General features: G+C 41.1%; 1 protein-coding gene across 8 annotated transcripts in view; it reads left to right on the top strand.

The window, feature by feature from the left end:
* The window catches only part of greb1l (GREB1 like retinoic acid receptor coactivator), a 293,936-nt gene that overhangs the window by 161,430 nt on the left and 118,795 nt on the right, over positions 1–13,711 (top strand). For all 8 annotated transcript variants that reach the window (XM_063062702.1, XM_063062729.1, XM_063062718.1 and 5 more), the window contains 2 exons: positions 9,364–9,570; positions 11,646–11,822. In XM_063062702.1, the coding sequence (XP_062918772.1) occupies positions 9,364–9,570; positions 11,646–11,822 (384 nt within the window). The remainder of the gene's footprint in view (positions 1–9,363; positions 9,571–11,645; positions 11,823–13,711) is intronic.

The raw sequence follows: 13,711 nt of genomic DNA, 5'->3' as shown, positions 1-13,711 counted from the left end.
CAGGAGGAGCCTCTAGCCTCGGGCCTCCAGCCAAGCCTCTAGCCTTCTGCCTCCTGCCAAGCCTCACCTTTGGTCTCTAGCCTCAAGCCTGAAGACTCTAGCCTCCTGCCAATCCTCAAGCCTGAAGACTCCAGCCTCCTTCCTAGCCTGAAGCCTGAAGACTCCAGCCTCCTGCCTACCCTCAAGCCTGAAGACTCCAACCTCTTGCCAAGCCTTGCCTCAGGTCTCTGGCCTCTAGCCTCAAGCCTGAAGACTCCTGCCAAGCCTCGCCTCAAGTCTCTGGCCTCTAGCCTCAAGCCTGAAGACTCAAGTCTCCTGCCTCCTGCCAAGCCTCGCCTCAAGTCTCTGGCCTCTAGCCTCAAGCCTGAAGACTCAAGTCTCCTGCCTCCTGCCAAGCCTCGCCTCTAGTCTCCTGCCTCCCGCCAAACCTCGCCTCAAGTCTCTAAGACTCCAGCCTCGTCTTGCCTGCCAGCCAAGCCTCATCCTTGCCTAGTTCTGGGGTCGGAGCCAGAGGCAAGACCCGGGTACTGGATCCTTGTCCAGTCTCTGGCTCTGAGTCCAAGCCCGGGCTCTTAGCTCTCTTGTCCAGTCCTGTTCCGGGTTCCCAATTTTCATGTCCATGTCCTTACTCTCACCCTGTATCCTAGTCCTGTCCCTAGTACTTCAGTGTCTGTGTCTTGCACTTGGGTCTGTTCCCAGCCTATGACAGGCTGATAACAAGCATGTTTGTGATTTGCCACTTCTGTGACTCAAATTTCCAGATCATGGGCACAATTAATGGATGTTAGAAGCTATAGTTAGCTACCTTTAAATCATTTCAGCTAACACTGTTAGTTAAACTCCAAGATTGTCTTGGGCATAATTACCATGAAAGTTAACTTTTTGCCACAGCAGGACAGCACATTACAAACATGACAAAACATAAAATGTAACAAGAGAGCTGTAATGAGAGAATCCAAAGGCAAAATCACAAACAATAGTACTGGAAATGGAATTCCTATGATTGAGCACTGAGTGCTCAGCACGAAGCCTTTGCGTACAGACTTTCCATGAAGGAATGAGGCAGGCTATAATTGGCAGTCTGAGTCTTAAGGGCGCAGTGGCAGCTGACCATTCTCTGAAGAACTGGAATGCTGAAACTTGGATGCCTACTGCTGTACAGTCAGGACTATTTCAATAAACTATGTATAACTTGTGCAATAAAAGAAACATAACAACATTGGTGCAAGTTAAGGGAGAGAGAAAAGAAATTTATTGTGAGGGCATGTCAGGTTTTTGAGATCCATTCAAGAACCTTAATACAGTGGGAAAAAGCTGTTATAGAACTTGGTGTGGCCCTTCAGGCTCATGTATGTCCTCTCCAATGGCAGCAACGAGAAAATAGCATGCCCCATATTGTGGGAATTCTTAATAATGTATGTCATCTTCTTCACACATTGCCTCTTGAAGATGTCATCAGTGGTGGGGAGAGCTGTACCCAATATGGAACTGGCTGAGTCCATCACTCACCATAGTCTCTTGTGTTCTTGTGTATTGGAGATTCCATACCAGGTTGTGATACAATTAGTCCGAATGCTTTCCACGGTGCATCTGAAAAGATTTGTCTGAGGCGCCAATGACATGCTGAATCTCCTTAAACTTCTAAGGGTGTAGAGATGCTGGCATGCCTTCTTTATGGTTACTTCTATATGCTGGGCTCAAGATATATCCTCTAACACAACCTTGCACACAATATCAGCAAAACCAAGGAACTGGTTTTGGATCTCAGGAAGGGAAATTTCAGGACTGGGGTTGTTGTTATGACAGCACTCAACCTGCTGTTGCCTGGGAGTGTACGTGGACTGGAGCTTCAAGTATCTCATATAGGACCTGGCTTGGATGAAAGATCAGATCATCCAAAGACATATATATAGTCAGTGGTAGCTAAAAATGTATACAGAGTAGTTTGAAGAAATTCAGTCTTTCATTTAATTAATTTGCTCTCTTTCATGACTATGTGTATCTGTTTCCTGACAACTTCAATAAATGAAAAACCAGGGATTCTGCAGATGCTGGAGTAGCACATGCAAAAAGCTAGAATAAACTTGTAGTCTTTCCTCTTCCCCTCCTTCTTATTCTGGCTTCTAGCCCTTTCCTTTCCAGTCCGGATGAAGGGTCTTGGCCCGAAACATTGACTCTTTATTCCTCTCCATAGATGCCTGATCTGCTGACTTCCTTCAATAAGTGAACCAGTGATGACTTGGAGCTCACGGTCTAAAAGTGTTCATAATGACTGTTGTCTGAATACCACAGCTAGACAACTGAAGTTGGGGTGATCTGCATTCTGGAATGTAGAGAGTACAGGATGAACTGTTTGCCATTAGCCTTGCAGATCAGCTTCATTCCAACAGTAAGTTTGTTGGAAGCAAGATGTGAAATTGTAGAAGGATAATGCTTTTGTGAGCTTCAAAAGGGATTTGTCATTGTTGGTTGTATTTTTTCTAATGTTGTCATGTAATGAGCATGTCTCCTTCTGAATAGTCGTGCATCACTTAGCTAGGCCAAAGCCTCAGTTGATGCTCGTCAATCATAAAGTTTGATCCAATGGATATGCACAGAGGCAGCAAACAGTAGAGTTAATGCTGGCAGTCATAATAACAAGGAGGGTGCAGATGGCATATTTGACTTGCTTCATGTTAAACAGACAGAGGCTAATTGGCCATTGCGACCCCAATGAGTGTTCTCCAGTGTTATTCAGCTGTTTCCCCACTGCGCCATATTGCAGTTGTACTCAGCATTGCCATCTCTTGTTCAGGGCCTGCAACTGCAGTGGTTCAGACAGCTCCATTAATGCCCAGAATTATAGAGACTAACCGATGAGCTCCCCTATACAGCACATCTACACTGCATCTAGTCAGAAATGAGCTAGACATGAGATGTCATTGCACCAGCCTTTCAAATAATTTGCAACCAGGTTTGAAAAGTTAACTTCAGTTAAGTGAATTTAGTGTTTTTCTTTATTTCACTAAATCTTTTAATTCATTTAACTATTTATTATCTAACATTTTAAACTATTTTTGTATTATTTAAATTCTTCTGAGTAGTTTGTAATTGTTTCTGCTCATTGGAGACATTCAAGAGCAGCTCACTGGACAATGACACCAGTGAGTCCCTGCTGCGTGAAGCTCAGAGGTAATTTATGAATGGCTCTACTTACCGGGATTGAGAAATATTTCTGCAGGAATAATGCTGAGAGTGACTTGCTAGGAGTAGGTGGGATTGGGCACAATCTGGTCCATCAAGTAGGTGATAGGGCACAAATTTAGGGCACCTAAATTATGAAAGTGGCAAAATCCATACTTCTGACTTCGTATGAAATGTTGGTAAAATGAACTAAAATCTACTAGATTTACCACAGTGAAAAATGCTTAGGGCTTGTTAGTGAAAGACCAATGAAGATATTTACACAGTTGCAATGAGCAAGGTAGGTCAGATCACAATAGAAAATAATGCACAATTTGTGATATTTTGTCCCCATAGGGTATGAGTACAACTCCAGTCACCAGTTTAGGTTTTGTAATGTAAAGTTTTATAAATTTAACTTCAAGGGAAGTAATGTTTATTTAGAAATGAGCATCTGCAGGAATCCTTAAGGCTATTAATAGTTATAACTGTGAGAAATTATTTACCGTGGTCTGAAAATCCCTGGCAACCATGGAAAGAAGCCAAGAATGGTGAAGATGAATGGAGAGCAAAGTTCCATTTTACACTGTGGGTGATAATTGCTTGGAATGGATTGCCTAGGGAGACACTTGAAAGTGATGTTATCAGTAACTCCAATAGGGAGTTTGTGAGAAAATCGATGATAGGGACGGATATTGAAGTATGTGCTGATTTTGTACTTGAATATGAACCAATAAGTTTTTTTTGTGTTGTACTTTCCTGTATTCTTTTCTAAATTTCCAAAACATGAAGTATTTGTGAACTGACAAGAAAGATGCGAGGGGTTGGGGTGGTTGAAGGTGTTCCACAAATTAATTCTCAGTTGATAATGGAGCCCTGGTTGGAACACAAGAGTATTTTACTTTTTGATTAATGTAATTAACCACTATTCAAATTGAGTTGTTCAAACAAATACCAAGTTAGTGCTAGAGGCTGGCACTAATTGTTCGTGTTTTCCCCCTTGATATTTTGATATAATGTAGAAGGAGGCCCTCTGCCTCACTGAGTTAATGCTGACTCCAAAAACATCTCCTGAAACCTATTTTTCTACTCATTCCCCTGTCACCTATGGTCATCTGACTTCTCCCCTGCTTTGCCTGGCATCCACCTAGGAGTTACATACAGTAGCCATCCAGTGCTGTTTTGGGATGTGTTAGAGGAAGGAAGCGTTAGAGCCCCAGGGAAGCTCATCAGCTATGGAGGGAATGTGCAAACTCCACACAGACAGCACCTAAGGTTAGGCTCGAACCCAGACTGCTGCAGCTGTGCACCAGGAGCATGTGTGCCACGCCACTATGCCATGAGTACAAAATAGTTTTGCATCCAACAAATTAACCTGACAACAGACATATTCTAAAATGCTTCATATAACCATACAACAATTACAGTACGGAAACAGGCCATCTCGGCCCTTCTAGTCCGTGCCGAACTCTTACTCTCACCTAGTCCCACCGACCTGCACTCAGCCCATAACCGTCCATTCATTTCCTGTCCATACAGCTACCCAATTTTACTTTAAATGAAATATCGAACCTGTCTCTACCACTTCTGCTGGAAGCTCGTTCTACACAGCTACCACTCTCTGAGTAAAGAAGTTGCCCCTCATGTTACCCCTAAACTTTTGCCTCCTAACTCTCAACTCATGTTGTCTTGTTTGAATCTCCCCTACTCTCAATGGAAAACGCCTATCCATGTCAACTCTATCAATCCCCCTCATAATTTTAAATACCTCTATTAAGTCCCCCCTCAACCTTCTACACTCCAAAGAATAAAGACCTAACTTGTTCAACCGTTCTCAGTAACTTAGGTGCTGAAATCCAGGTAACATTCTAGTAAATTTTCTCTGTACTCTCTCTATTTTGTTGACATCTTTCCTATAATTTGGTGATCAGAACTGTACACAATACTCCAAATTTGGCCTCACCAGTGCCTTGTACAATTTTAACATTACATCCCAACTCCTATACTCAATGCTCTGATTTATAAAGGCCAGCATACCAAAAGCTTTCTTCACCACCTGACCCACATGAGATTCGACCTTCAGGGAGCTATGCACCATTATTCTACGATCCCTCTGTTTTACTGCATTCTTCAATGCCCTACCACTTACCATGTATGTCCTATTTTGATTAGTCCTACCAAAATGTAGCACCTCACAATTATCAGCCTTAAACTCCATCTGCCATCTTTCAGCCCACTCTTCTAACTGACCTAAATCTCTCTGCAAGCTTTGAAAACCGACTTCATTATCCACAACGCCACCTATCTTAGTATCATCTGCATACTTACTAATCCAATTTACCAGCCCATCATCCAGATCATTAATGTTTATGACAAACAACATTGGACCCAGTACAGATCCCTGAGGCACACCACCAGTCACCGGCCTCCATTCTGACAAACAGTTATCTACCACTACTCTCTGGTGTCTCCCATCCAGCCACTGTTGAATCCATTTTACTACTTCAATATTAATACCTAACGATTGAACCAACCTTCCATGTGGGACCTTGTCAAAGGCCTTACTGAAATCCATATAGACAACATCCAGTGCTTTACCATCGTCAACATACCTAGTAACCTCTTCAAAAAAATTCAGTAAGATTTGTCAAACATGACCTTCCACGCACAAATCCATGTTGACTGTTTCTAATCAGACCCTGTCTATCCAGAGAATTATATATACCATCTCTAAGAATACTTTCCATCAATTTACCCACAACTGACGTCAAGCTCACAGGCCCATAATTGCTAGCTTTACTCTTAGGACCCTTTTTAAACAATGGAACAGCATGAGCAATACACCAATCCTCCGGCACCATCCCCGTTTCTAATGACATCTGAAATATTTCTGTCAGAGCCCCTGCTATTTCTACACTAATTTCCTTCAAGGTCCTAGGGAATATTCTGTCAGGACCTGGAGACTTATACACTTTTATATTCCTTGGCACCAGGGAGGCAACAGACCATCCGGGATTCTCGATCTCTTCCACAGAACCTCTTATCTGTCCCCCTAACTATCCAATCCCCTATCACAACTGCTCTCCTCTTTTCCCTCCTTCCCTTCTGAGCTGAGGGTCCCATCTCGGTGCCAGAGATGCAACCACTGCAACTTGTCCCTGGTAGGTCGTCCCCATCAACGGCATCCGAAATGATGTACTTGGTGGGAACGGACACAGGGGTGCTCTGCTCGTTCTGACTATTCCCCTTACCTCTTCTGACAGTCACCCAGCTACCTATCTCCTGACTCTTAGGGGTGACTATCTCTCTGTAACTCCTGTCTGTTTCTGCCTCTGCCTCATGAATGATCCGAAGTTCATCCAGCTCCAGCTCCAGTTCCCTAACTCGATTTGTCAGGAGCTGCAGCTGGATGCATCTTTCACAGGTGTAGTCATCAGGGATGATTGTGCCCACCCTTACTTCCCACATACTGCAAATGGAGCACTCGTCTGCCCTAACTGCTGCCTCCATTACCTACTCTTAAGGTAATTAGATTTATTAAAGGAACTTACCCAGCCTTACCTCACTTGGAGTGAAGATCTTCCTCAGCCTCTGCTCGCTGAAGCCTTCCTACTCTGTCTCCCTCTACTCCGTCGCCCGCTACAACGTCCTGGTGCCATTGTGAATAAAATATTCATTCTTGACAAAAACTATCTAATGTCTTGTATGAATGGTATTCAAAGTAGGGTGTTCACCCATGGGTCACTTCATAAGTTGTTGCCTCTGAATCATTAAGGTGTACCTTTGTTGAGACCTGTCAGTCTTCTTGGAATATTAAAGTCGGTTAGTGGATGCCAATATCTCAGCTTTGGAAATCTAAGTTACTGGTTTTCCTCCACAAAGAATTTCAAGTATCCATTCCACTACAAAGAATGCTGCTTGCATTTGCAGAGTGCCATCTACCTCGCTCACTTCCTCAACCTACTTGCTCTCCTGGCTCCTCTTACAGAGTGCTCTGTAAACTTAACTCACTTAAAACTTTGAGCTGACCTTAAAACTTTTCTGCTCGCATCTGAGAAGATGGACATTTTAATCAAAATATAAATCCTATTTCTGATTTCTGAGGATCTATAAGATTTTCCTAATAATGTTCCCACTAGTTCAGTCATGAATACTTGGTGATGATGAGACCCAGGAACAATCAGATTTTGTTATATTATAAGATGTAGGGTTAAACATCTACTAAGATTACTCATTGTAAATCCATACACAAGTCTGGTTTAAAATTATAGAACTATCACTCAGTCCAGTTTTTTCACAATCTTCTGTGCTACGTGATTGAATTCTTTCAAAAGGAAAGATGTATTAAGTAATTGTGTATTTAGCCCACAGTTTGCTCATTTACAGAAACTTTGTCCAGGCCACATGCAGCAATATCAAATGTGCTTAGTGCTGTTGATATTGCTTTGCATAATTTATCTCCGTGTATGAGGCCTGCAAACATTTGAGGTCTTAGATACCAGGGCAGATTTTAAGTTGGTGGGGAGGAGTGGAGGAGGGAATGCAGAATTAAACCCTACTGATCACCTAGCTGTGGCATGACAATTCTGAATTGTAAGAAACCCAACCTGAAGCCACAAACATTTTCACTTCGGAGTTTAAAGGAGATTGGATTGTATGGGTACAGTCCATACAAATGTACTGTCTAATTTATTAGGTACCCCTGCTTATTAATGCAAATATCTAATCAGCCAATCATGTGCCAGCAGTTCAATGCATTAAAGCTTGCAGACATGGTCAAGAGGTACATTTGATGTTTAGACCAAACATCAGAATGGGGAAGAAATGTGATCTAAGTGACTTTGATCGTGGAATGATTGTTGCTACCAGATGGGGTGGGTGGGTATCTCAGAAACTGCTGAACTCTTGGAATTTTCACGCAAAACCGTCTTTAGAGTTTTCATGTGAAAAACAAAGAAACATCCAGTGAAAATTCCTTGTTAGTGACAGAGGTCAGAGGATAACAGCCAGCCTGATTCAAGGAAGGGCATAGTAACTCAAATAACTGTACAGAGGAGATTTACCAGGATGCTGCCTGGTTTAGAGAATATGCATTATGACCAGAGATTAAGGGAGCTAGGGCTTTACTCTTTGGAGAGAAGGAGGATGAGAGGGGACATGATAGAGGTGTACAAGATAATAAGAGGAATAGATGGAGTGGATAGCCAGCGCCTCTTCCCCAGGGCACCACTGCTCAATACAAGAGGACATGGCTTTAAGGTAAGGGGTGGGAAGTTCAAGGGGGATATTAGAGGAAGGTTTTTTTTTACTCAGAGAGTGGTTGGTGTGTGGAATGCACTGCCTGAGTCAGTGGTGGAGGTAGATACACTAGTGAAGTTTAAGAGACTACTAGACAGGTATATGGAGGAATTTAAAGTGGGGGCTTATATGGGAGGCCGGGTTTGAGAGTCGGCACAACATTGTGGGCTGAAGGGCCTGTACTGTGCTGCACTGTTCTATGTTCTATGTTCTATGTATTACAACAGTGGTGTGCAGTCAAGGTTCAATGTCTTGAATGCACAACACATTGAACCTTGAAGTGGATGGGCTACAGCAGCAGAAAGCCACACCGTGTTCCACACTTGTACTGGATAAAGTGGCTACTGAGTGTATAACCTCTTTTTGAGAAATGGACTGGCAATTTAAATATTAGTTTGGCAGTGTTGTTTAATTTTTAACATTTTAACAGTTTTAACTTTGATTATTGTGGGCTTAGTTTGTTTAGGAATTGCTTCTTAAGGAAACTGAGAAAGACGAGATCCAGCACTGGGGTGTTATTTTTACGTAAGTTATGGGCCATGAACAGCTGGAATATATCTGCCACTTCTCCTTAATCTGATTTGATGTGAATTCATCACTGATCGACGATGTAAATTCTCTTTATCTTCAAGGCCACTGCAATCCCTGTCAGTTGCTCTATCTGCCCCACGCCTATGTCCTCCAGTGCATGTTTGCCAGCTGGCTGCCAGCTTGGACACAGTAGAGAACAAATCAGTCACTGGCATGAAATGCAGCAGGGCCAGAACATTAAATACCCAAATACCCAATTTCCCTGTAACATTTGGTTCTTTATTGTGTTTGTCTTTACATGACCTTCTGGGGTATCAGCAATACAAATGTGAGCTGCCTTAAAGTAAAACCTGAAGTTTGTTTTTGAAATAGATGTCAAACCAAAGATAGAGGACCTTGATAAAGAAATTGAAGTCCATCGTTATACACAGAGTAGCTCTTCTGGATTCCCAGCTATACAAGTCAGCAATGGATTGGATAATGAGGAGGAGGAGGAAGAAGAGGAACTGTCAGAGTCAAACAGCCCACCTATTTCCTACATTCAGAAACATGTTCCAGAGGGATCCTGTACAACTGATGGTTTGTATAGCTCTGTCTTCTGAAATGCAGTATCTGGTAAAAGTGACACTGCCAAAGTGTTACTTAAGTGTTGATGCAGACGGGTAGTGCTTTTTTCCAGTGACAATCATGTTTCATTTGAAACCACTATTACTTCAATTGCTCACTCAGTAGTCACCTATACAACTACTCCTGGAGACACAGGTATGGAATGGTTGCTACGTTGTGGTACAAGGGTGATACCTCACAATGACCAATACTGGTAAATTATTAATCTCACCTGTGTCATTAAGAAGCTGATTCAGGTGAAATCAATAGGTTTTTCACAGGATCAGTGAGAATTATCACAAGTCGTTTAATGAAAATTTCTTAGGATCAGAATAGGAATTCCACAGAAATAGGACAAATGCCACTTTAACTGTACAGATACTCCCCAGGTTTTGATAGAGTTTCATTCCTGTGATCTGTTCGTAACCCAGACAGTGCGCAAGTCAGAAATACAGTGGCAGAAGATGCTCGCAGACTGGCAGCAGACAAATCCACCCCACTGGTCTCCCGAGTTGGGTATTTGTAATCTGGAGAGGACCTGTGTAGTGTCATTTCTAGGGACACTCTGATGAATAACTTTCTGGTAAATATGCTGAGAAACAGATCTTGGGTTTGCATTATGTTGAATCATTTTCTTGAAAGATTAAATTAGATTAGATTAAACTCAACTTTATTGTCATTGTGCTGAGTACAGATACAAAGCCAATGAAATGCAGTTAGCATCTAACCAGAAATGCAAAGAATAATGTTATTTACAAAATAACTGCGAATAAAAAGTAAGTGCTACAGCACACAAAATTAAAAGTACTGAGACAGTACAATATGGGTGCAATACTGCTTAGCGCTGTGATGATACTGTGATGATAACGTTTGCTCAAGGAGACTCTCACACCCAATTATCCGGGTAGGCCCATTATCTCAGCCTGCCTACCCCAATGAACATACCTTGACTCCATTATTTCCCCCTTGGTTAAGTCCCTTCCCACCTATGTCCACAGGACTTCTCAAGCTCTTAATCTCCTCACTAACATTTAATACCCTGGCCCTGACTGCCTCAGTTTCACTGTGAATTTTCAGTTCCTATACACTTCTATCCCCCTTCAAGAATGCCCTAAAGCTCTCCGCTTCTTTCTCAACAGAAAACACAACTAGGTTCCCTCCATTACTGCCCTCCTCTGTCTGGCAGAACTGATCCCCACATGCAACAATTTCTCCTTTGACTTCTACTTTCTCCATGCTCGAGGGGTATCCGTGGTCTCCTGCATGGGCCCCAGCTATGCCTGCCTTTTTGTTGACAACATAGAACAGTCCGTGTTCCAAGCCAGTACCTGTGACCATTAGGGAAATTCTAAGGAATTTTTTTGACTCAGTTTGTTTCTGTGGCCTATCCTTCCTGTCACATCACGTTTCAGGCTTTCAGCATCTTTCTTGAGTTTGGTTCTTGCTTTTGATCATTGTTTTTCATATTTAAAGCAAGGTCAGGTTCGGAATACCATCTACCAGAATTCATTGAATTTAAGCTCAGAGATTTCAGTTTTAGTTAGTCCACCCAGTGTTTGTATACTAGGACCTCCTGTCAGACAATAATCCCAACACGCCATTTTGCTAATTCTTGGGAAATATTTAGATATGTATTGATCTGCAAATCAGTATTAGCAAAGAATTTGATGAACCTGAATAATTTGGCTGGCATCATTTGCAAATTGAATTAAATATCCCAACAGTATAGCAAAGCGGTGCAGTTCTTGTACTTTTTAGCTTACTGACTTGTGTAACTGGATGATGAAAGCTTGCAGTGGTGGGTTGTCTCCCACACAATCTACCACTCATCATCAATAGCAAGAGAGTCCTGTCATTATCTTCCAAAAGCTTCTGAGCTGCAGAATAATTTTTAGAGCAGCATATTTTAGTGAATCATGTATATTACTCAATAATTATCTGAAATTAAGCCTTTGATTTCATTTGCTAAGTAACCTATCTTTATTTTATATTGCTTATGTTATTTTGTAGCATTGTTCAAGTAGACACATCTTTTTGGTTTGGTTTAGGTTTCTGTCAGGCCGGCAAAGACCTGCGCTTGGTATCACTCTCCACAGAACAAATTGATATTCCACCGGGTTTTGTGCTGGTAGGAGCCAAGTCTCCAAATCTTCCTGAGCACATTCTGATTTGTGCAGTAGATAAACGATTCCTGCCAGATGACAATGGAAAGAATGCACTTTTAGGTAAGGAATATCTTGTTTTTAACAATGGTTTATTAGTAATATGACAGTGCAATCGTCAGTAAAACAAAGATTACTTTATTTTATAGATAATTGCTAAAACAAAAATTATCAGTCAAACATTTCTCCATCTGAACATTCTGTCTTTTGTATTTTGGTAATGGTCCACAAAACAACGATACCATACTCAGTCAATATTCACTTGTTTTAAAATTCATGAAGATTCTGCCAAGATTCTGTTCTGGTTATTATGGTTTTTAAGTTCTGTGAGGAATATTCCCACCATTACACCAAACCCCTCCACCACTCTCCACTCCCCCCTTCACATAATATTGGTGCTTCACTATATCATGCCAGATATTTGAGTTTGATTTTCATTTTGAATGTGGCTTTTATGTTATAATATTTAGATTAGACAAGATGAAGGACTGAGCTGAATTAACCTTAGCAGTCTTTTTGAAATCTGGTTCTCACTGGTAGAGCTTTTATAACTAATGGCCGAGCTATTTTGAGACTTTGGTAGTTGAGGAGGAATTAAGTAAAATCTTCAGAATTCAAGTTAGATGTTAGAGGGTTGAATTTATTTCTTTTAGAAAGTAAAGAGATCTTAAATATATATTTAGAAATATAGTAACTTTATGGGTATGCCATTTTGTTTTGATTAGGGACAAAAAGTTTTTTCCAAACATATTTGGTGGGTGGGAGGGTGAAGTAGAAGTACAGGACACGGTTGGAATAAGATGCAGTGAGAATGTTGATGATTTTCAGTTACATGTTACTCACTGTACATATTAAACAAATAAATCCTGGTTAGTCTTGTTCCTGCCGAATAAATCTGTACAACACTTAACAGTAACAGTGCAAGATAGAAATGATATGATTCCCCTCACTGAGCATCTGAAACCTGAGCAAATGGGACAGACAGCTGAGCATCCTCTTTACTAATCAAATTGAAGGACAATTTTTTCATGAAGATTGTCTTCCTTTAAGAAAGCAAAACAAACAGTTTAGTTTCCTCTCAGTAAGCTTTTCTTTTAAAAAATTAAACCTGAAAATCATGATCTATGAATATTTTTATCCTATAAATGAAATATATATTTAGATGACACCTGTTGTGATCTGAAAATATGTTGAAGTGCTTTGCAGTTAATAAAATACCTTTGAAATGTAAATACTGTTGTAGCTTCACCATTCAAGTAAAACACAGTGCAATTGCCATTTAAAAAATTATTGCTGGAAAATGTCAAGACTTAGGAAGCTAAACATGAGGGATAGGGAGAGACCAAGACTGCCTACTGTAGTTGCAAGAAAAGGTTTGTGAAGTCTTTGCAATTAGCTAGTTTTCTGCATTAATTACTCATAAAATGTGGTCTGATCTTCCTCTAAGTCGTAATAATAGACAAACACAATCTGTTTAAACTAATAACACACAAACAATTGTACTACTTGTCAATACTGAGTACACCATTTAAACAAACACAGTTTAGGTCAAAAAAGAATGCAAACCTCTGGGGTAACGCCTCCTACAAAAGCTATTCAGAGTCAGGTGTTCCAATCAATGAGATGAGATAGGAAGTGTGGGCTGTAGAGGCGCCCTGCCCTATAAAAAAGACACACTGACAGAGCTTGCTCTTTTCAAGAAAGATCTCTTTATGTGCACCATGCCGCGATCAAAATAACTTTCAGAGGATCTTAGAAGAAGAATTATAGAGATGAATGAAGTTGGAAAAGGCTAGAAAAGCATTTCACCTGTCCACAATAAGAGAAACAAGTCTCCAAATGAAGGAAATTCAGTACTCTTGCTACTCTCCCTAGGAGTGGGTGTCCTCCAAAGATCATACCAAGAACACAATGTGCAGTGCTGAAAGAGGTGAAAAAGAACCCAAGGGTAA

This window comes from Mobula hypostoma, chromosome 1, assembly GCF_963921235.1.
Source record: "Mobula hypostoma chromosome 1, sMobHyp1.1, whole genome shotgun sequence".
Lineage (NCBI taxonomy): Eukaryota > Metazoa > Chordata > Chondrichthyes > Myliobatiformes > Myliobatidae > Mobula > Mobula hypostoma.
This window is presented reverse-complemented; position numbering and strand designations above follow the sequence as displayed.